Below are 23,670 nucleotides of genomic sequence, written 5' to 3'. Positions count from 1 at the left end.
AAATTCTGCAGAAGTTTTGTAATAACAAACAGAAGCCGAACAGTACCGGAAAGCATTCATTCACAGTACAAAAAAATTGATCTATTCTAGACCATCGTGAAGTGAAACATAAGTCTTTGATTAACCTAAAAGTGTTTGCCTTAGAAATGAGTGAAAATCAATGAGAACATTCAAAAACAAGGTTTACTTTACATTTCACTTCATCCCTTCAGGCACTTCAGCTTATTATTGCAACATAATTACAGAATGTAATACATGTTAAGGCAGTTCGGCATCATCAGCAAAATATTCATTTTTAAATACTCCTCAAGACTCTCTGGCTCTAATATTGCACAATTTGAAACATTCTCAATACACAATGAACTAAGACAGTATAAAATGTTGAGAAACAGAAATGCCTGAACAGGTAAACAGGCTGAAAAAGTACTTTAAGTAAGACAAAAAAGAAAAATGCTGTAAACACTATTAAACTCTGAGTGAGAAATGTGTGAAGACATTTCAATGAAGTATTATAAAATACTTTAATGCATCATCATATTGATGTCATGATAGTCTCTACTCTCTTCTGGTCTTACATCATCAAGTCCAGTGACGGGAGGGTCTGAATCATGATATGAGTCAGCATGTCCAGATCTTGCCAGGGATCATTTGAGGTAAGCCTATGTTTCGGTGGTCTGTAACGGAAGTCATTGGTTGGTCTAAGCTCTAAGGCAGTGGTTTTCAACCATTTTCATATCATGGCCCATTAATTATTCGGCATTTGAGCCACGGACCACCATTTCATGTCATTTAGCCTCTCAGCCCCAAAAACTAAAGAATATTTTGTTGTTGTTGGATAAGATTTTGTCCACAATTCCATGCTGTTGGCAAACGATCAAAATAACAATTCTTCTACATTCTCTAATTTTGTAGACTTTTTGTAAATCAAGTAATGCAGATGTTGAACAATAAAACCAAATGTAAAATTCAACCAAATGGGTCTGCAGGGGTCCATTTGGTCTCATTTTACACTCAAGAGTTAAAGATCAATTTGGTTATTATCAACTCTCCATTTAGCTGGGGACCACCTGAACCTCCTCAAGGACCACTGGTGGTCCCCGAACCACTGGTCTAAAGTAGAGCCTGACCGATGCCAGATTTGTGTGCTTCGATTAGCCACAACTTAGATGCTATAATGCCATTTGGCATCTGAGTTGCAATACCAACGCTTGACCGCCCATTCATCCAAACAGAAAAGTCCTATCTGATTAAACAACGCTAAACTCTCCAAGATTGCAGCTGTATGGAAAGCGGTCAACTTTTTGTTTAAGCTACTTTCTGTCAATACATTCCATGCATGCAGGTGATAATCTTTGTTTGAGTTTGGAAGCACTTGTTTTCAATAACGCAACATCCTAATGCCTCCCTTTCGAAACAGGAGACTGATTTCCAAAGTGCTTCCAAACTTGAACGCTTGGACAAATAATCACCTGCATGGAATTTATAGACACAAAGTAGGTCTGTCTACAGTGGATTTTTATGAAACAAAAAGCTTGACAAATAAAAAGAGGATAATCCAAGCTTTCCACACAGCTGCAATCTTGGTGAGTTTTATCAGATAGGACTTTTCCGTTTGGATGAATGGGCTGTCGAGGGTTAGTATTGCAACTCAGATGCCAGATATCTGAGTGGCTTGTGGCTAGGGTCTGATGCCAACATTGCCAAGTCCCAGTTCACCGATTTCCAATATTTTGATTGATAGTCAAAAAGTATAAAATCAATTCTAATCAAACCAATTAGTTGACAAATTGATTGATTAGATTTTCAAGAATTGGAAATAAACAAATAGCAAATGTAAAAGCCAACAATGTGTCACAAATTCATTGTTGGCTTTTAAATTTGCTATTTATTTAACAATGAGACATTTTATGAGCTTGTAGAACTGCTATTTTGAAAACCTTTAACTACTATATGCCCAAAATAGGGACACCAGGTTGAAAGTTGTTAAAAATCAGGACACCGGCTGCAGAATGTAATCAAAATAAGTTAAACAAAGGCCTGATACTGCATCAGCCAGGCCTATATATATATATATATATATATATGTGTGTCTGGCTCTAGTCTAAGGTAGTCTGTGGTTTAACAATTCATGTCTGTTCACAAGAGTCTGACCACTTTTGAACAGTAGTGCCCCAGACATTAGATAGCTATAAAATCGTATGTTTATTGCGAGATTATTGTCGTCATTAAATAAAGCTGTTCAGAATTCCCAGGAGTCCATCCAATTGAGGCCAGCCATGGTGCTGCCGGGTTCATGTGCCAGTGGACCTTTCATGCCATAGCACAGTGGATGAAACAGATAGAAACTGCAATGAAAGGCAGACAGAGAAATGTGACAGAGGTGTGAAAGAGAGAGAATGGCATCCAGTGGTTAGTAGTAATTGTGAAATAGCATTTAATATCGTAGATTGCCATTCTGAATGACGTAATTTTGTTCTTATTGCCTGCCGAAGCATAACAAGTTTCGAATGTCAGTTTGAATATCCTGCAGCTTGACTCACAAACTTAACTTTATGTTGGTGTTAATGTTGGTGTTGGAACTGTAATAAGTTTGTTTACGTTTCTCATGTCCGTAAAGATTGGTTTAAATTAAAACAAACCTATATTTAATTTATGATGGGGTTATAAATGTTACAAACCCTGTGTTCAAAACAATCACGGATTGGGCCTTTAACACAATCCTAAAGTTTCCTAAACTAATGTAACAGGTCTGCTGGCCCTCTGCTCACCTGTAAAGGATGCTGAAAAGAAGTACCACCTGCCCAGCTCTTAGCAGCCAATCAGAATAGGGGGGGCGGAGCAACAGGTCACTACTTTGCAACAAAGTGTCCAGTGTGATTCCTGAGAAGCAGCAAAGTACAAAACTACATTAAACACTGCAGCCCCTACTAAAATAGCAGATATAGACAATCTACAAGCTAGATAAGAGTCACGACGATTGAATTGAATACGTTTGATACGGTAGGAGTCAGTACCTGTCAGCATGCTACTAAAGAGCATGGCAGGGAAATAATGGTGGTAGTAAAGAATACGGCCCATTGTGTAGAAAGGTGCATAGTGTAGCAGCCAACCCAGGAATAGCAGGCCTCCTCCTTTCCTAAGCACCCAACATTGCTCTGAAATACAGGGATGAAAATGTTAATTGAATGATCGATTAGCATGAGACGATCAGTAGAATTCTAAACTGAATTATGAGTTATGACATGAAGATCACAATGCAACACGTGACTATTTTCGTACAACTAATGATACAAGTGCACGATAGAACCTGTAGTGGGATATTACATTATGTGAATCAGCCTACCTCTTCTTTTTTGGTTCAGAGGGACACATCGTTGGAGGGCTACAGAGGCTAAAGCTATCATGACGACATACAGCACCAGACTAGCCAGGTTAATCCACCACACCACCTGAGGAGGAGTTACAACTTCATTTACCCAACACAGTATAGAGCGTCGCAGTCCCGCCCCCTCGAGAGACCCAGAAAATAAATCCCTGTTCATTTTCCTCATAGTCTTTTCAGAAAGTATTTATTTAAAGACGTTTACGCCACGGACAAAGCCAACTCTTGTCGTGAAAAATCAAATGACATGACAAACAAACACAATTTTTCGGGCCAAACAAAGAATTAGAAAGTAGGAAAAAAACGGCAGGTTTTAACACTTTTTTTGTTGTGTTTGTTGTCATGATTTGTCACAACAAGAGTTGGCTTCGTACAACACTTAAAAGGTCTTTAAATAAATACGTTTTGAAATGTCTATGGGAAAAATGCATTGAGATTCATTTCCTGGGCCTGGCTAGACCATCGCAGTCCTGCCCCCTTTCATGACGACGCCAGGCCCAGGATATAGTTCCCATTGCATTTTTCCCATAGACATTTCAAAACGTATTTATTTAAAGACCTTATAAGCGTCGTACAAAGCCAACTCCTGTCGTGACAAATCATGACAACAAACACAATATTTTGGACCAAACAAATAATTACAAAGAAGAAAAACAACAAAACAAAGTGTTGTAACCTGCAGTTTTCTTCTTCTTTCTAATTATTTGTTCAGCCCGAAAAATTGTGTTTGTTGTCATGATTTGTCACGACAAGAGTTGGCTTTGTCCGCGGCGTAAACGTCTTTAAAAAAATACTTTCTGAAAAGTCTATGAGGAAAATGAACAGGGATTTCTTTTCCGGGTCTCTCGAGGGGGCGGGACTGCGACTCTCTACCGTGTGGGCTTGTCGGATATTTTCAAACTTCAGAGAGGGTTGTTAATCAAATGTATGTTTTGTAATAATAATTGAAATCTACTAGTAACAAAAGCTATATTTGCCTCTGAGATTTAGTGGAGTAGAAGTAAAAGTACAGATAATTGGAAAAACACCAGTACATGAGTAAATGTACTTAGTTACATTCCACCAATGTTAACATAAGCATAATATACAGACAAGCATAAATTGAACTTACAGGGTTGCCCAGCAAGTAAACACGATACTCGGTCTCATTCACTCCAGAAAACCTCAATCCCTTCATAGAAACCAAAGAAAAGTAACAGTTAGCATGGATTTAATACTAAAACTAATGAATGTAGCATAATAATATATTATGATGCACAGTACCTGATAGTCAATGGGCCAGTGCCAGGGTTTAGAGTTCATCTCATTATCTTTGGGTTTCAAACCACTGTTACCCTAAAAAGGAGACACATGATGGGCTATGAAACCATTACATTTTAAGAAAATATTTGATAGCAATTTTCAAAATAGTGAAGATAGCCAATATACAAGCTCACAACGCAACACATCGCAATGCGTTGTGAGTGGTTATTTTCACTATTTGTGTTCGACACAATTGCTCAAAGAAGTATAAAATAAATTGGTTAAAACCCAGCTTCCCCCCCCAAAGAAAGTATAATTATTTGTCTTACTCTGATCATAACGATATGGGACTCCAGTAAAATCTCCAGGAAATGGGGCTTCAGCACAGACAAACTAATGTTGGACACTGTCAACACACACACAAAGCAAACCAACACGTAAGATTATGTTTTATGACAATAAGTAACATAACTGCTGTAATATTATGCGTACATCATACATTTTGGATTGATGTGATCTTCAATATTCCACTGGGAGTTTGGAGTCTCCTTCAGGTATGGACTACACGTCACCTCCACCTGCTCCCAGCCCCTGGACAGAGAGGACATCTAAAGGTTAGCTTTAAACTCATAACAAATTAATTTGTCTAAACCAGTGGCTTACAAAGGCTTGCGTTGCAAGGCATTGTGAGCTTGTAGATGGTATTTTCACAATATTTATCTGTGGAACCGAGTCAAACTTACTTTAGTTAGAAATCCGTATCACCCTTAAAAAAACCGCTGCTAAATTATATAGTTGCACTTTACACCTTGTACTTTCCTAGTGTACGTTTTTAATGCTCCGTTACCTAATGTAAGGTATTGTTTGGTTGTTTTGTTTTATGTGTTTATGTGGGGACTGCGGATGAAAATTACCATTTTTGCTAAATCCGATGTATTTATATTGCATTTATGTAATTATTATATGCATTGTCTCGTCTAAATAAACAAATAAATAAAAATAAACCAAATGTAATGCTCTACTCTCTTTACAGTATAGATTGGGGTCTCTGAGATATTTTTTAAAGGTCGTTGAAATTAAAAAGTGTGAGCTACACTGTTAAGGTGTTAAGGAACCCACTGCAACAGAACAACAATCCCTTCTTACCACTTTGGAAGGGTCTTGCCAGAGGAGTAAAGAACACAACCGGTGGCTTTGTGCAGAAAGCGCACTTTACTGCGCAGTACTTTCACCAGGTCTCCTTTCCGACCTCCACTCACTTCCACCTGCCAGAGGTCATTGGGGTCACCTGTACCATTCTAACATCAAGACATAGAGTTAATTGCAGTAACAGCAAGTTACATTTCAGACGTGTTAAGAGAATCTTTTCATAAATTACAAATTTGATTCCATAAGACACTAATATAAACAGATTTCCAGGACATCTTGTACAATATAAACTAGGGGACAGACTCAGCGAAACACGTACTGTAAGATGCAATTCTTAATTCTAAAAATATATAAATACCATCTAATGTTATTTTACTCACAATGCCGTAACCTGTGACCTGGAAGTGCTTCTTGGTCAGCGGTGCCTCATGGAGGTGGCTGTGAAGGTTACGGGTTGTCCTGACAAGAAAATGATGAATTAATACAAATTAAGTAATGTATACAGTATTTATGGAAGAAGTCTCAAGATCCATAATCCTTTGTTAAATACATGTTTTATGCCTTTACCTACTGAAATCAAACTTATGAGCAACACAGGTTAAATTGTCAATTATTTTACATTGATGAAAGACACATTGCAAATAAGAAAATGTCCAATATCTTCAGTGATATTTCTTTTCAACCATGTTAAACAATTTCCCATTACTTGGAAGGTAACCCCAAGGGGTTGTCCCCTTGGAGTCTTCGTCACTTCCTATCTTCTCATCTAGATTTAATGTTTCTCATTTTTTTTTTAGTCACGTTTTCTCTCTCATCTGTACGCATTTTTGTTCAGCAGCCGTAGATTTTTTGAGATGTGCATGCTTTCCTACTGGATTCTATATTAGACCTATTCATGAAAATTCTATTATAAACTTGTTTGTGTCTGTATGACATGACTTACTCTTTATGCATTAATCTAATGACGTCTCCATGACGGACCAGCTCAGAGGAGCCTTGTTGACCCAAATCTAAAGAAAATATAGAACAACAATGAGAACATGCATTCATTCTTTTAAACCAGTTTCTCAACCACTTGTTGAGAAACTGGTTTAAAATGAAATACAGTATACACTGAAAATAGCAGAAAATAGTCTACAAGCCGATCTTTTGAGCTTGTTGATCAGCTACAGAAATGGCTGTGTTATGCCCTAAAAATAAATATATTGTTTGGGGAGTTGGGGTGGTCCTTGCAGAACGTAAGAAATATGTTAGTGGTCCAGAGTTCAAACAAGGTTGAGAACCACTGTGATCAACCATGAGAACATTACATACGTCTTTGTAATAAACATTAACAGACAACATGGCCCCATGTCTGCTCACCATTGTTCTCATCCTGTCTATGGACCATCCACAAGTTGTTGTAGTCCTTATGGAGGTAAGCTGTCACCTATATATGGAAACACATGCAGCACAAGAGACAGTTTAGAGTTCACACTCCAATACATTGTGTAAGCTCAGCTGGCAGGGTTTCTCCAGAACATTTGAGGAGGGAACAATGGAAGGATTTCCGCATATCCTCAGAGCGATAGGTTACGGGTAAAAAGAAAATCTGCAACATAGGCCTTTTAAGCACAGTCTGTTGATTAAGTGTTCAGAAGAGAAGGGCCTGTGGTCTGACCTGCTGCTGCTTAGCGCCTACTCCCTCTGGATATAAATGCCAGTGGGAGTGCAGGTAGCCTCCAGCGATGCGAAGGTTTTTCACTGTGATGGTGGAGCCATATGCCAGGTCTGGTCCGGGGTGAGAGCAAATACACACACTTAACATTTAAGACTGTATGGGCAGAAACACAAAACAATTGACCATATTCACACAGAGGACATTTTTGCTCTAATGCCAACCAAGAGCCACCGACCTCCAGTCAGGATACTGAGTGAAGCCCAACACATACCGGCTCCGTCCGACGCGGCGCGACGCGTTGCCGCACGGCGCCGCCTGGAAAATAGAACTGGTTCTATCGGCGCGCCAGGCGAGGTGCCAGCACGCGTCGGACGCCGCCGGTGTGCGATAGGTTCATTGAAAATAATGGAGGCGGCTGTTTTGACGCGCGGCGGTCGCAGACGGTGTGTGATGGGCTGCATGTGAAATGTCCAGCATGTGAATATTTATAAATATTTCATGAAAATAATGAGCTCACACTCAGGCATGGATGCATTGTGTAGATTATTTCCTATTAGACGGGACTGGAAGGCGGAGCTGAAGAAACCGTCTCCTGGACCGCTGGTAAGAGAAGAAAGGATTCATGACCAATACATGTCAGGTTAACTGAGCATGCATGATCTTGGAACATGTTCCTCATGTAGATTACATTCATTGCGAACGCAGTGAGCCACTTACTATGACAGCAAGGGCTGAATGTCTGTGTGTGTGTCTGTGTGTCTGTGTGTGTGTCTGTCCCACTGTTACACCACCCGCCCGCCACCAGAGGGCGCAGCTGTAGCACACACACACACACACACAGGGCGCAGCTGTAGCACACACACACACACACACACACACACACACACACACACACACGCACACGCACACGCACACGCGCACACACACACACACACACACACGCACACACAACCACACACACACAAGCTGCGTTCGCTTCACGCGTTTGCGCGTCTTACTTGTGCTTCCTTATGCATATTTACCTGGTGTCATTTCACAAATATGTTACACCTACTGTACATATGATGCCAAAACAATTGCAAATCTATAAGCTTGTTTGTCGTAGGCTTAAGTGGTTAAGGAAATGTCCACCCCATCTGAGGGGTAAGAGAAACCCCGATGTAAGATAAACCAAACAATCACACTCACCTTTTGTTCAATACAACAAAATGGACTGCAAATATTGTAACATAGAGGAACAGAGGAAGCAGGATGAGTCCAAACACCCGGGCCAGCAAGTGCTTTGCAATATCCACCTGGCACCAGAAACAGAGCACAACACAAAGAAGAGATGTTGAGAGGGCTGGATTATTAAATCTTAACTTAAATCCTCTATTCTTAGTAAAACGGACCTACAAGTATAACTAATATATTTTTACCAGTATCCACATTGTGTGCATTTGTTTTAGTATTAAGTGTGGTTGTCAGACCTGTGATTAGAGAAAAACAGAATCAATAAAACATAACTATGATAAACTTGGTAACTATACGATCCAATGTTTTACTGTACCAAATCCCATTATCATTAAATACAATATTAATCAAGTATCAGTTGTTAGTTTGACCAAATAGACAAACCAGTGAAAGGTGCAGGTCCCCCAGAAGTCTCCAGAGGTCCCAAGCTGTGTTCAGTCCCACCAATAGGATGACAAACAATCCCACAAACTTGACGCCCAGCGCCCCGGAAAGGTTTACACCCGTCGTTACCAGCCACAGCCACCAGGGGGTGCTAAAGGGCCTGGATAATAATAGACAACCATATTAGATTCTCAACTGATGATATGCAATGATATTGTAAAGATTAAAGACCTGTGTTTTTTTTATTCTTGCCTCAAGCCTAGTAGTTCCATCCCACTGTCAGATTTCACACAATGGAACTAAAGCTAGTACTGCAGAGCGGGCTGGGCCCAGGTAAAATATATGAATCGTGACTTAGGACGTGACGCAGAGGTACCACAAGAACAGCCCGAGGGATCGTATGATAGGAGCCAGTGAGTCAATCATATCAACGCTCGAGGGGTACTACCCGGAAGACTTTGTCGATTCGTTGTGGCTTCAAAACGCCACTGAGCAATTTCCATTGAAGTGAATAGTGGGGGGCGGGGCTATCGCTCCTCAATCCGTTCTCTAGATATATTATAGCTCTATTGTGTAAACATCAGTACCAGTAGGTCACAATCTCATTGGCCAGGTCAACCAATGAGATTCACACAAGGCTTGTACAGATGTTCTACCTGTATCGCTGCTGGTTGAACTTGACCATGCTCAGCACTGCACCCATGATGAAGAACATGAGGATGGGATCCAGCAGGATGTACTGGGAAATGGAGATGCAGCCCGTGTCTGTCAGAAGAGTCAAATTATAAAACAGTATATAGTTTTGGCACCACTTCTCCATTGAACTCATATAGCCACGGGCGCCCTAGATGTTCTTTTCTGTCGCCATATTACCTTGTCGTCCTCGACTCCTCATCCTTGATATTTGCATGGAATACTGTTAATATCCATGTAACAATAACATGTCAAATATCTGGTATGCTATATTGCTACATAGCATATACAGTACAGCCGAGTACACTAAAGGTCTGTACACACCAAGTGTGTTTACTGCAATAAATTCACATGCTTTCACTGCTGTTTGAGTACTGTACATATGCACATGTGCGTTATTACAACAAGGTGATGAAGCGACAATTATTTTGGGGAAATGAAGTTGGTAACCTACAGGCTACTGCACATCTCACAATGTGTTGCGATGTGCTGTGAGCTTGTAGATCTGTTATTTTCGTGAAATGTTCTTCTATTTTAGCCGAATGTTCGCTTATCATGTCATGCCCAGAAAAGGGATGTTATGGTTCATGTGTTTAATTTATGCAATTCATTAACCAAAACACAATAGTGAGATAAATAATGCAGTACAAACATCTTGAAATTCCATATAAAGAAACAATCCGATTTGAGTGAAGTTGAACATATTAGAAATACAAATACAAAACTGCGTATTCTTTTTCTCTTATGCACTGTAACTGGATCTGACCATTTTTACTTATTTTGTCATTTTATAATTTCCTTTGCTTGATGTTCTGTGTAAACTAAAGAACATTGAATTGCCTTGTTGTTGAAATGTGCTATACAAAATTACAAATAAAACTGCCTTGCCTTGCTTAATCCATCAAAATGTAATTTAATGCGATGTATTCTGTGTTGATCAAATAATTGTTTTACACCTAATCCAGTGGTTCTCAAAGTGGGGTCCAAGGGTTGGGGTTAAACTTGCAGACACTTGCAGGTCTGTAAATCTGAGAGTATACAAATGGAACTAAATGCACCGTCCTTTTGTAAACTCTACTGTTAGTAACTACTACTGTTAGTAACATAACTCTACTGTTATGTATAGTGTATACTCTCTCAAGAGTTATGGGATCCTTTATGAATTTGAAACATTTGCGAACCACTGCCATCATCTATGTATGTGTCTGGAGTTTTACAAGCAAACACTCACCAAATACAAGCAGAGCAGCAGTGATGAGAGCAGCAGATGGAGACTGAGACAGTTCCATTACTGTGAGGTAGGAAAAAATAGGGAGGCAGGAACCCAGACTAGCACAGAGCTGGAGGGAGACATGTAGGGCATGCATGTCAAATTATGAACAACTTTACTGCGTCATGGTCTATATCACAAAAGCATGTTTCATACACTGTAAACCAATAAGGCCTATTCATACTCCAGATTTCGGTGATAAGGTCAGGTGTCAGGCAATCTGGGAACCCATCGGCAAAAAAAAAGAAAAAACAGCACCACTGCCGTTTGTTTCCTTTGCATTTGCCTCTGGGGGCAGGCCCCAGTAGAATGTGTATAACAGGATGTTGGCCCGTTTGGCCCGGCCTCAGCCTGTGTTTTCATTCCCACTATCAACAGTGTATACACATTCTGAATGGCCTTGCTGACAGATTCGCTAGCGCAGCACAGAATCTGTTCTTGAGAGATTAGGTGTCAGGTGACCACCGTTTCCGGTGGTTAGTGGTTAGTAAAAGCAGAGAGATGTGTTTGGGTGAGCAGTGAGTCACCTTATTACCTAAAACAGTAAAACTGGAATATAAATAGGCCTTTACAGGTCAATTTTTTACAGTCATACTAGGGCATTAAGCAACTAGTCGACTATTCAACTAGTCGACTAGTAAATCCACTAGTTGACCTTGTTGGTACTAATTGACAAGTTTTTTCCCCGATTTTGTAGGCCTCAAGATCAGGTAGATTACCCGGTATAGTTATAGTCACCAATGTACACAGTTTTTAAATGTACAAATATTTATTTCCAAAAAAAGAGAATATATATATATATATATATTCTCTTTTTTTGGAAAAAAAAAAAAATATATATATATATATATATATATATATTTTTTTTTTTACATAATAGGTAGTTAAACCGACTAGTAAACTAGGCAACTAGTCAACTAGTAAAAATGACTAGAACTGAATGCCCTACGTCATACCAGTTAAAATGAATATACCAGTGTACATTTAACTCAAAAGGGTGAATGATTGGCTTTAACTAGCTTAACTCTTATACAGTGGTTTCCCACACCATACTTTCTGTTGGTGCTGCTCAAGGGGCAAGACGCTTACCCCTCTCATCCCCCAGTAGCTGTGGTGTTCATATTTGTCCCCAGGTTTTATGAAAGGAAAGGTGCCGTCATAGCCTGTCATATAGCCAGCAAGACCAATCAACATCTGGAACAGAGGAGGGGAAAATGGTAGCTTTCTCGGAGGACCGGACAGTTTCTCCAAACAGGAGTTGTGTTTAATAGTTTATCTTACTTTCCCCAGAGGCGGATGGACATCAAAGAAGAATGTTCGGTTGATGTAGTAGCTCCCCATTTTACCAAAGTGGGTCTCGTCCCAGCTGAAACATCAAGATATTAATAATGTAAACAAACTTGGTAATGATGTAGGAGGTTTTGTCAATGAAGTCTCTATAACACCAGGGTGGTGGTGCACCTGTGGGTGCAACACCGAGTTGCCAGGCTTGCCAGGCTTTAGGCTTAGGGCCTAAGGCCTATTCATAGTTTTCAGTTTAGAGGTGACTTCACCGAAAACTGGACTATGAATAGGCCTTTAGGGTTATGATTAAGCTCAAGTTTAGGGTCAGTTCTACAGTATTATTTTTCAATAAAGAATAGTTTGAATCCCATCTCTCTGCACCTACATTTCTCAATTATTTTTGTGTTGTTAGTGTTGCCGCAGTTAAAAGCTGGTATCATGCTCACGGTAAACAAATAAATACAGTGAAATTCAGGCACAGACTGGATTAAAACACTACATTATTTAACAATATGAAATATTTCAGAACAAGCGGCTCGTTTCCATCCATGGCTTGAGGGTAAGCACTAAGCAGTGCACTTTAGGTTTTGAAGTTGTTGATGTATGGAAAAGTACAAGATCATAAAACAGGTACCGTAGCTCTCACAGGCTGATGAGTCTGACAGAGATAATAAAAATATGAAAAACAATAAAGAATAAAATCTCTTCCAGTTTTGTCCGAAGCTAATGGTTAAGGTGTGTGAGTGCGAGCGTACGTGTGTGTGTGTGGAGGTTAACCTTCTATCTTAATATTGTTGACTTATACTATATCAGACCATCCATCAGACAAAACAAAGTTGCAGCTGCAGTCCCTGCAAACCTGACTCCGCCAGATGGAAGAAGCTTAATTGCTTCACACTTAAAACCAAACTGACACACACCAAAATATTATGAACAAGGCTCAAGTGTAACCTACACGACACATAGAGGCTATACTTACCACACATGAGGTGGTTCCATGATCTTGTAGAGGCGAGTGGAGAAAGACAGTACCACCACCAGTATGAGATGTACTGTGCTGCGGGTCTCATTGCAGGGAGGGTAAATTCCTCTGTGATACCACTGAGAAGTTGTCCCATTTGAGGTCTGCGTGTCATTTGATGATTGTCCATCACTATCAGTGTTTGCATCTTCGGACAGGTGGGTGGATGGTGTTTGGGAGCTCTGGCTCTTCTCCGAGGCTCTCCTCCTGTGTCGTAGGGTTGAAATGTCTTCTGTACCGTTGTTCCACGTTGCAATGCATTCCTCCTTTGCCATTAGTAAGTTAAAAGTGCAACTCTAAAAAGTCCAGACTGTGGTGGTATAGCTGCCAGAGCCGTCCTTGGCCTAAAATCATATAGGTTACTTGTGCAATGGAATATAAAAGACACAAGCCCCCTTACATTGCAGCTTAACGCATATTAGCACATAATAACCATGAACATGATACAGAGGACCACGGTGACAGATGACGTGCAATCCTCAATGTGCTCCTCTACTGTGTAGGTGTAGGTCCCAGCTCAAACATTGACATATAAATACCCGATGCTAACTGTCAACATTAATGCACGTTATACTCCTGGACGTGTACAACCTAAAACATGCCATGTCGTGCCTACAATCCCTATCCCGCCTGTCATATTCCAATACCTTTTCAAAAACAAAGTAGCTATCCAAGAAGCTTATGGCAATATTCTAACCTGGCTGGCATCTACTCACATATACTTCTCGACCAAAGCTGGCGTCACAACCAGTGGAGTGCACACATAATAGTAGGCTTTTAGTTCAAAGTCTACACATTAAATCGCGCAGTTGGATTAGAGAGACCAGTAATATTATTCCAAGATCTACAAACAAAATAAAGGCAGTAAATCCATGAGTAAATCTTGGAAGAACAGGAAATGACACACGGGTGAAACGCAACGCAGTGCTTTCTGGGACGTGTATTCTTTTGCATTATTCATGACATCCGGGACGTTCCTCTTCTTCTTCTTAATTTCTGGCAAGATGTACACTGTCAAGTGTAATGCTGCCTCCCACAGGTGAGAGTATAACTCATTCATTTTTTTGGTGCCCAAGACGTCATCTATGACCCAGACCCAGCGGCCCGAGTTGGCCTGGCTAAATCCTTCCCTCAAGAGCTTATCAAGGACAAGGTCCCCGCCACTTATATCGTCTATCTTCAGGAATCTCCTGGCTGCATCCAATATCATCATTGATGATTCGTTGTGACTTCCCATTTCCCCATTCATCGGGACGTTCCTCAATTTCCCAGTTTGAATGCCTACCCATATCTTGACTGTATAACTCTATTAAGCCACGAGATGGCGCTATATCTCAACAAATATGAGCGCTGTGTGTTTTTTGTTCTTTTCTGGGTTAATTATAAACGTTGTGTCTTCTCCATAGGCAACAAATGTGAAATATGTATCTGTCAATTAAAACAAAATCTGACACAAAGTAGGACAAATGTATGATATTTTTACATTTTATTTTTTATGACTGGTCATGATTACAGTCAAGAGGTAAACAAAATGAATGAGCATATTTTCATTGACCACAGCAATTCAATACATTTGTCTCAAATTATTCACTGTTTACGGAAGTTTAAATAACTAAAATCATTGTGTTTCCGAGTTAGTTTGACATTGACGTAAGACTGGTTTGTGGCGTGATGAATGGAACAGCACAACAAGTACAGTGAACACACATTGGAAACATCTGTACAACTGAATGCTTATACTGTTTGAATGCAGGCAGAGCCGAGGGCAACAGTCACTAAAAAACCCATCCTCTAAAATGATAGTGTGAGTTCTGTCTGGTCAGATCTCTCAAGAGAAGTCCAGTCCATTAAATTAAGGCCACTGCTCCATCTTAATACCTGAATGTGGAGGACCATATGCAATTAAAAAATGTATACTGAATGCATATAATATGACTGTTACATTCATAGAGGGAAAAAAAGAATTGAAAGGAACAAATGGTTAATTTCACAACCCGCAACCTAATATTTAGGTTACATAGTTGTTAAGGCAGAGAAGGTGGATGCTTGCATTTAAAAAAAGCTTGTTGTCTTTGCGTTGAACTTCACGGACAAAATTGGCATCACAGACAGGCTGTGATCTGAAAAGTGCTGCCACTTCCTAAAAATATTATATTTCATTGTCTGCTCCACAGGGCAGGATACACACACTTCCTCTGGTACAGTGTCAGCCACTTTGCTCATACATTAAAAAAAAGATATGTTTCAAAACATTTTTTACAGAAATATATAAATCTACATACCTATAAGCAGATTTCTTTTCTTCTTACATTTTCATTTCTTTCTTTTTTTGGTCAAACAAAATATTGGTTGCACTATATGCATTAGTAGAATATGTAACAAAAAATAATACATAGTACTAGATCTGTACAAAATATCCAAAATGTCTCCAACAAAGCATTTGTGTGTGTCCATGCCTCCTTATACTCTGTCACATGACACTGTCGGGTGGTGAAAATAGGCAATCTACAAGCTCTTAACGGGTCACATTACTACACATTATGGGCTTGTAGATTGGCAATCTTCAGCAATTGACAGTGTCATATGATGGAGTATAATGAATCAGGCCCCAGAGACACACACATGGGAATAGTCTGACATGGGAATTGGGATGGAAACATCTTCACCTTTGTGACACTGTAATACACAGACGCTGGTTTCTAATTAAAGCAGGGACATAGTGGCGGTTAAAATGAGCCAAACCCAGTTTACACCCACCTTCTTTGAACTTGTATAAATCTGTCAAAATAAAACAGAGGGTAGTGCAGAATAAACCATCCCCCTTAGAATAAACCATAAGCCATCTTAAACAGGGTCTTCTTGAGAAAATAATAGAAAATTATTACTATTCTGAATATATGATTGTTTTTTTTTCAAACAGTTTGCTGCTTTATTCATTTATCACCAACTATTTTTTACCATCAAACATATCTGCAGTAGCTGGGGTCAAAATGTAGGAAGGCTGGCTAAAAGAGCCTTTACAAAATATTACATAGATCATCATATACATCTACAGCCTTTCTTTGTCCATATACAATACACTAACAGGGTAATGCCAGTCATGTGACAGATTGGTCGTGCTGTATTCTCCGTACTTGGTCCAGAGATTCACTTTAAGCGTATTTAATTGTATAGTCCAAAGTATGACTGTATCGCTTGCTCATAGAAATAAACTATCTTCAAGGTAAAGGAAGGAACAATTTCTGTTTTTTTCTGTTCCCTGGCGGAGGGAGATTTGCTTTTTCAGCTAAGCTAAACTTCACCCAGCCAAAGGCTGCTCGGATGGCTCAGATGAGCACAAGTGGGTCGAGATCTCTTAGGGGTTAACTGTCTTGCTCAGGTACACAAGAGTCAAACCGTCTACTTTCCAATTCGGAAAGATCAGCTATGGCCGCCCTTCAAGCCAAATTTAGCTTGAAGATCAGTTCTTGAGAGCATGAGACACCATCCTGCGATGGACTATAAATTAAGCTTTAGAGGTTTATACAAATTATAGAGGAATAGAATGGCAGGAGAACAATATTATTCCAGAAAAAACTCTTGGTGATTACAGAGGCAATTCTGATGTTTGTCAAATATATGGTCCATGTAGTCAGAGGTCAAATGTCAAATACAATGACTAAATGTTACTAATGTGTTAAGTGTTTGACAGTGATTCCCACCGTAACAAAATATATCACAAAATGTTCATTTCTTAGTGTTTTGTGAGATTATGGTGGCTGTACACTTATGGAATGGCTGACAAAAAAAAACAAGACGAATCAAGTACGCCCTCTGAAATAGTTTGCTTAGCTACTTTGCAGAGGCCTGTCATGTAAATGAAATAAATAATACAACAAATAAGAAGTGACAAAAATGTGGAAAATATATCTGCATATTAAATTGCCCGGGGTTACTGAATAAAAACAATCAGTCCACAAAAATCCCTTTAAGGCAAATGCAAATCTGGAGAAATGCTAAATCCCATGTAATACATTCACTGCACAGTTCCTGGTCCTCTTGTGTGTGAACGAAAGAACAGAATGAATGAACTTGTGCCGTATGCATGCTGTGTATGCAATTGTGTGTGTGTGTGTGTGTGTGTGTGTGTGTGTGTGTGTGTGTGTGTTAGTTAATGTATTAGTATGTGCTGTGTGTGTTTTGTGCCAAGTAGGAAACGAGTTTGGACGTTTCAGCGTTTCAGTTGGAGGTTTAGTGCCAGACCCTACAGAGGAGGGCGAAGGGTAAGAATGGGAGGGGGAGTCACTGGAGTTGTTGTTATGGGAGAAGGAGAGGCCAGCGCTCAAACAGTCACTGTCTCAGTTCTTCTTCTCCTTGGGTCTAAACGCCGGGGCTGGGAGGGCTGGGATGCATTCGTGTGGCGTAGCGGAGGCCACAAAGCCGGGCAAACAGGTGCATTTGTACGAGCCCTCCGTGTTGCTACACGTCCCGTTCTGACACAAGTCCACCTTGTCGCTGATGTCCTCACATTCGTTGATGTCTGCAGGAAAAAGGAGACGTGCATCGTTAGTCGGCTCAGGGAGTGATTTCACAGCAGCGACAGCTGTTCTCGCCACATGTGCAAACCACTGAGTTGCATTATGGGTTAGGCGGTGGTGTGACAGGAGGACGCTGAAAGAGATTCATATCTCTGAAATCACTTTAGCCGCTCTCCTTCTGCAATCTATCCCAATTCTCCTTGCCTCGTTCACTTAGGATTTTTCTTTGAGATTAAATTCCATTTCATTCTTGTCTGTCTGTCTGTCTGTCTTTCTTCCATTGTTGCTATCACTGTCCTTGTGTATGTTACAGAATATTGTATGTGAAAAAAGGCATCTTGCAAAATGCATATTTATAAACATTTAATCAAGCATGCCGTCATGTTGCGTGTCAGTTTGATAGGGACTGAACACAATCCCCTGGCCGAACCGAACACTAAACCAATGTTATTGCTTGAATTAAGGATGCACTGTATACACTTTCCAGTTGGCCTGTTTTTTCTTTCAGCAAGGGAGGTCTGACTGTCATTTCATTGCAGTCAAAGTCCGTCAAATGTTTCCCCCCTGTTCATTACGTGTTCTTTCGGGGAAACGCCAAGGGGTGGTATAAAATGAATGCATGGCACGGGACACACACCTCCCTCAAGCGATTCTGCTAAGTCTGGAGAATTTACTCCAATTGCTCACGCTGTGCGATGATTGTCTGCCATGGAGTGGACAGGCCTGCACGCGGACAGATTCCTGCTTCATACTGTAATCTTAGCTCTTAGTTATGATGGCCAAAATGGTCTTACTGCCAACAAAACAGAGCAGCAATCTTAAAATATGTACTGTAATATCCCATGCTGTACATGGTGTGGCTGTCTGGCTGAGATAAAGCTATTGCAGTGTCTATGGAGGTTCAGACTGAAGTTGTGTCTGAGGAGTATAGTTGCTATGATCATTTTCCTGTAAAGCATTGGTTCCCAAACGTTTTCAGCTGAGAAACAAAATATAAATTTGGTGTCTCCCCAGGACCCAAACTTATGAGCTTGTAGATGTGATATATCTTTAGACATTTGAAAATATTTTTATATAATAATGCATTGCAAGTAAATGCAACAACAAAAAATAAATATTTACTTTGACCCATAAAAATGGGTCCGTGGCCCACAAATTGAGTCCCAACCCACTGTTTGTGAAACACTGCTGAAAAGTGAGGCTATAAAATTCTCTGAGATATATGTATACGGCATGATCAGTTGCCTCACTGAAATGAACTCAAGACCTGGCTCCAAAATACATAAACCTGGAGGGAGGTTTCTCCTTGGTTCTCCTAATTCCAAGAGCCAACACTGTCTTTTGTGATGACATTAAATTAATTCATTTATTCCCTGTTGATTCCAGAAACCCCATTAGTCTTGCTATCTATACTTGGAACACTCAACAGACGAGAGATTAACTGAGGGTGGTCTGTTTTTGTAAGAGCGATCCTTGAGTTGGGGATAAAACCACAAACAACTCTCGTTTCATTCTTGAATTATATATCCCTAATGTCCAATTGGCACTGCCCAGCAAAACATTTTATGAAAAATTACACAACAGGTACAGACTTCATAGAATGGGGGGCCTACCTATACAGGCCATCTTGGCGAGGTCAAGTTCATAGCCGTCAAAGCAGTCACAGGTATAGCCTTCCTTCACGCGCACACAGCGGCCGTTCTCACAGCCATTCAGGACGCCGCATTCCTCCGCTCTGAGGCCCTCGAAGCTGTCATAGCGATCTGATAAAAACAAAGCAATCCAAATAAGAAGAATGTGTTGTCAATCAAGTTCTCATTATTAACCCATTTTGGGGCGGGAACCCCTTTTGGTGTTAGCATTATGTCATGCTTTAGCTATTGAAAAATAGCAGAGCTACAAGCTCATAGCGAGCTTGTAGGTCTGCTATTTTTTGAAGAATCGTGAAAAGTGTTTGAGAACGACTGACATAGAAAAACATAGCTTTTTCAAGAAAACAGTCAGGATTTATGAGACGTCAAAATGGGTTAAGCACAAACATCTGTGTTCCTTTGACAGTGCACCCACCGGCGTAAGGCTCCAAGGGACGGGGCTCGAACTCCTGTGGTCTGTGTACAGGGACTCGGGCCGGTGGCTCCTGTTGGCTGTACGTGTTCTCGTTGAACAGTGGGACACTGTGTGCGGGGTCAGGGTTGTAGTAGGTTCCTCCTGGCAGGGGAGCGCCGTAGTTGTCCCAGTACGGGGGACCAAACGACTCCCCGGTGTCGTCTGTGCCCTCAGGACTGTACTCGAAGCCTGGCCGTTCTCGTAAACTGTCCGAGCTTGAGCTTCTCCTCGGCAAGTTGCACATCACCGCGTAGTCCTCTGAAGACATCAGCACATACAGAGTTGTAGAGCGGTGGTTTGCCGTTGTTCTCATACATAATTAAGTCATAAACACCACCACCAAAAAGGCAGTCATAAACATCACTATAATAGCTACTATGCAAATCCTCCAAAGTATGAAACCATAAATGTGAAAGAAATAAAGGGCCACAGAAAATCAAAACCAGCCTGTTCAGAACCCAGCATGTTCATGTGTCTTTCTCACCAGTGTCTCTCCTGGGACAGAAAGCACATTGTTCACTCCAGGCCACGCCGTACAAGCAGCAGCACTCTGTGTAGGTGGTCCTGCGCCCTGGGAGGGGATCAGCACACATGTTGTCCTCCACCAGGCCTTGCCAGCAGATCTCCATGTGGATGTCGTGAGGCCCTAACGTCTCTGTGAGACGTGAGGGAGGGAGGGAGGGAGGGAGGGAGGGAGGGATGAATGGATGGAGGGATGGATGGAGGGAGGGAGGGAGGGATGGATGGATACATGGGGAAATGGCTGTGAGCTTGTAAATCCGCTATTTCCAAAATGAGTCATTTTACTTTGGTACTGCACGTGCATGAAATATTGAATAAAGGACGTTTTAGTCAGAATACTTGTACGTTGTGGTGTTGCGAAAATGCGGAGTACCTCGTCCACCACTGCGTGTAAGTCATGTCATACAACATACCTTCTGTGGTGTTGAAGATGATGCAGCGTTGCCGGGTGTGGTCCAGGACCAGCGGAGGGCTGCAGAAACAGTTGAAGGACCCGGCGGTGTTCACGCACGCTCCGTCCACGCAGGCATTCTCTGTCGCACACTCGTCATAATCTACACACACACACACGCACACACACACACACACACACACACACACACACACACGCGCGCGTGCACGCACACACACACACACACACACACACACACACACACGCACACACATACAGTACACACACATGTGGACGCACAATGTGCACGGAACACACAGACAACGCTACAGTAAGTACTTTAGCTGTATACTTGGTCTTGTGACAAATAGTGAAAATAAGGTTTCGGTCTTAGACCATCGACCGAACATTGTTAATTCTCAGATTCTCATTAAATATTTGTTTTGTTTTTGCATGAGAAGAGTTTGTTATGTAAGCAACTGTATAATGACATGTCCCTAACTGGGAGGCCAGGGAGAAATTGTAGGGTTGTCCCGATCCGAAATCTGAGACGATCACGCCATTTTTTTTTTTTTTTTTTTTAAGATATTTTTTTTGCGGCTTACGCCTTTTATTGATTTTCTAAGGGATAGACAGTAGGCTGACAGGAAACGGGAGAGAGATGGGAGGATGACATGCGGTAAAGGCCGTGTCGGGTCCGGGAGTCGAACCCGCGGCACACCGCGACTGGATCACCAGTCCGGTGCCCAGACCGTTACGCCACGGCCTGGGCCGATCACGCCATTTTCAAACAATTTGTATTTGTAATACATTACAGATGATATAATCACTATTGTCAACAACAGAATGTGGAGGGGTGTTGTCCATTTGGGGTAGTTTTTGTTGTGGTTTTGATTTTTGTTTGTTTTTTCTTGTCTTTTTCTTTTGTGTAAGTCATGTGTATTTTGTATGCTTAATTGATGCCTGAAGAAGGTCTTTGGCCGAAACGTTGCCAATAAAGTTCGTATTGCAAGTGCAGACGGTGTGCGGGTCTTTGTGCACTTTATGTGCATTCTTCTGAATACATTGAGCCCTGCCTACGCACCCGCCTCAGACCATACAGGTGTGCATAAGACTTTGTTGCCTAGTATGCTTATTTGAAAAATCATAAAAAAACTTGATCGAGATATCCCCAAAAAATGTATTAATGATATGATATGTTACTGTAAGTAGCAGAGGTTAGACATGGTTCTTACCCACGCACTCCAGGCGGGTGTTGTCGTAGTAGAAGCCTGATCGACAGTAGCAGGTGTAGGTGGAGAAGAGGTTGGAACACTGTCCGTTTTTACAAATGTCCGAGCCAAACATCTCACACTCATCTACATCTGACGGTAAACAGAGACCGAGAAGGGTGTTACACAGAGGAATATTACCGCCACTAGGGTTCCATTTGTAAAACAAAAATGTTCTTACCCACTTAACTTAGCCATAGATTTACTAGTGAAAATAGACGTTCTACAAGCTCCTCTTCTAGTCTATTAGCCCACATTGAGGTTAGACAACATACTCCATTTCAGTCAGTTCAACTCATGAATGGAATATATATTTATTTAATATAAGAGCAATACATTTATTATGGTTTGGCGATGAATTGGATCTGCTTTTCAGGTACTCTGATCAAGCGCATCAGTCCCAAACACCTACCTACCTAAACAGCAGATCCGAACGGCCACTGGCAACTGCACTGAGAAAATGAAAGGCGAGCGGACACAGCACTTGTACTGCTGCCATCAACTCCAAAGAATATCAACTCCAAAACATATTTTTTGTGCTACGTAGCGCAGTGGCCCAACCTCTAAATGTGAGGATTATCTTTTATAATTGATTAAATCTATTGGTCTGATTAACTGTATATGTCCTTAGCTGACATATGGGGACAAATAGAGAGAATGAAGGGACAGAGAGAGAAAGAGGAGAGAGTGCCAAAGAGAGAGAGAGAGAGAGAGCTGCTGAGATACCATACCTCTGTAACGTTCACGTTCTCCGTCTTGTGGAGAGGACTCCTTCACAGGTAGAAGTCCACTACCATGCGGGCACAACTGGTTATAATCCACTGTAAGAACATACAAATGGTTTTGTTGGTGAAATGATCTACAAATCATCTGTGAAGCCACACGGTAGCATACTTGCGATGATGTGCTACCTAATGTGTAGTTGTGCAGTATTTCTCAACCTTTTTAAAAGGACCCCCAGTTTGATTAGACCACAGACTTCCATTTGATAAAAGGTTCGTCTCTGGATCTATACTGTAAAACGCTCACACATTAAATTTATCTCTGAGAGTGTACACATTTGTTTGGTTCTATTTGTACATCCATTTGTACATCATCCAAGCTATACAAACAATGTGTGTGTCTAACATTCAAATCAGCTTCATATCCACTTCAGATATTCTTTGCATACAGTATCAATTCATAACAGATTGATATGAATCTTCTTATTTTCCTTTCGGCTTTTCCCTTCAGGGGTCTCCACAGCGAATCATCTGCCTCCACCTCACCCCGTCCTCTGCCTACCAACTAACTTCATGTCCTCTTTCACTACATCCATGCATCTTCTCTTTGGTCTTCCTCTAAGCCTCCTGCCTGACAGTTCCAATCTCAACATCATTCTACCAATATACTCACTATCCCTCCTCTGTACGTGTCCAAACCATCGGAGTCTGGCCTCTCTGGCTTTTTCTCCAAAACATCTGATATGTGCTGTCCCTCTGATGTACTCGTTCCTGATCCTAAAGAGAACATTTGCTACCTCCAGCTCTGCTTCCTGTCTTTTCC

General features: G+C 41.0%; 2 protein-coding genes across 3 annotated transcripts in view; both read right to left on the bottom strand.

Moving 5' to 3' along the window:
* Nucleotides 1-165: 165 nt before the first annotated feature.
* On the bottom strand, nt 166-14,179 carry pomt2 (protein-O-mannosyltransferase 2). Its single transcript, XM_083791785.1, has 21 exons — nt 13,277-14,179; nt 12,295-12,379; nt 12,103-12,207; nt 10,975-11,083; nt 9,707-9,815; nt 9,051-9,210; nt 8,622-8,728; nt 7,951-8,033; nt 7,434-7,543; nt 7,136-7,202; nt 6,717-6,783; nt 6,154-6,232; nt 5,771-5,922; nt 5,124-5,215; nt 4,954-5,030; nt 4,646-4,717; nt 4,494-4,553; nt 3,344-3,449; nt 3,015-3,155; nt 2,769-2,880; nt 166-2,345 (listed from the first exon to the last, which is right to left on the bottom strand). Exons 1-21 carry the CDS (start codon nt 13,591-13,593, stop codon nt 2,240-2,242), a joined length of 2,316 nt encoding a protein of 771 aa, XP_083647911.1. The 5' UTR covers nt 13,594-14,179; the 3' UTR covers nt 166-2,239.
* Nucleotides 14,180-14,789: 610 nt separating this feature from the next.
* LOC310878371 (latent-transforming growth factor beta-binding protein 2-like) overlaps nt 14,790-23,670 on the bottom strand; it is a 132,641-nt gene continuing 123,760 nt past the window's right edge. For both annotated transcript variants that reach the window (XM_083792682.1, XM_083792683.1), the window contains exons 35-41: nt 22,857-22,946; nt 22,090-22,218; nt 20,877-21,017; nt 20,426-20,596; nt 19,903-20,199; nt 19,449-19,598; nt 14,790-17,837 (exon numbers count right to left, since the gene is read on the bottom strand). In XM_083792682.1, the coding sequence (XP_083648808.1) occupies nt 17,656-17,837; nt 19,449-19,598; nt 19,903-20,199; nt 20,426-20,596; nt 20,877-21,017; nt 22,090-22,218; nt 22,857-22,946 (1,160 nt within the window). In that variant the 3' untranslated portion in view covers nt 14,790-17,655. The remainder of the gene's footprint in view (nt 17,838-19,448; nt 19,599-19,902; nt 20,200-20,425; nt 20,597-20,876; nt 21,018-22,089; nt 22,219-22,856; nt 22,947-23,670) is intronic.

Source organism: Protomyctophum parallelum (assembly GCF_964188405.1).
Source record: "Protomyctophum parallelum genome assembly, chromosome: 20".
Classification (NCBI taxonomy): Eukaryota; Metazoa; Chordata; class Actinopteri; order Myctophiformes; family Myctophidae; genus Protomyctophum; species Protomyctophum parallelum.
The sequence above is the reverse complement of the archived record's forward strand: the minus strand, read 5'-3'. Positions and strand labels throughout refer to the sequence as shown.

Bases quoted from the DNA above. Each gene is read 5' to 3' on its own strand.
- pomt2 (XM_083791785.1), bottom strand. From the start codon at position 13,593: ATGGCAAAGGAGGAATGCATTGCAACGTGGAACAACGGTACAGAAGAC. The intron at 12,208-12,294 runs GTAAGATAAACT...CCTCTGTTCCAG, and splicing joins TCCATCCGCCTCTGGGGAAA to ATGTTGATTGGTCTTGCTGG. The intron at 8,034-8,621 runs GTGAGTGTGATT...TTCTCTTACCAG, and splicing joins TTTGTTGTATTGAACAAAAG to CGGTCCAGGAGACGGTTTCT.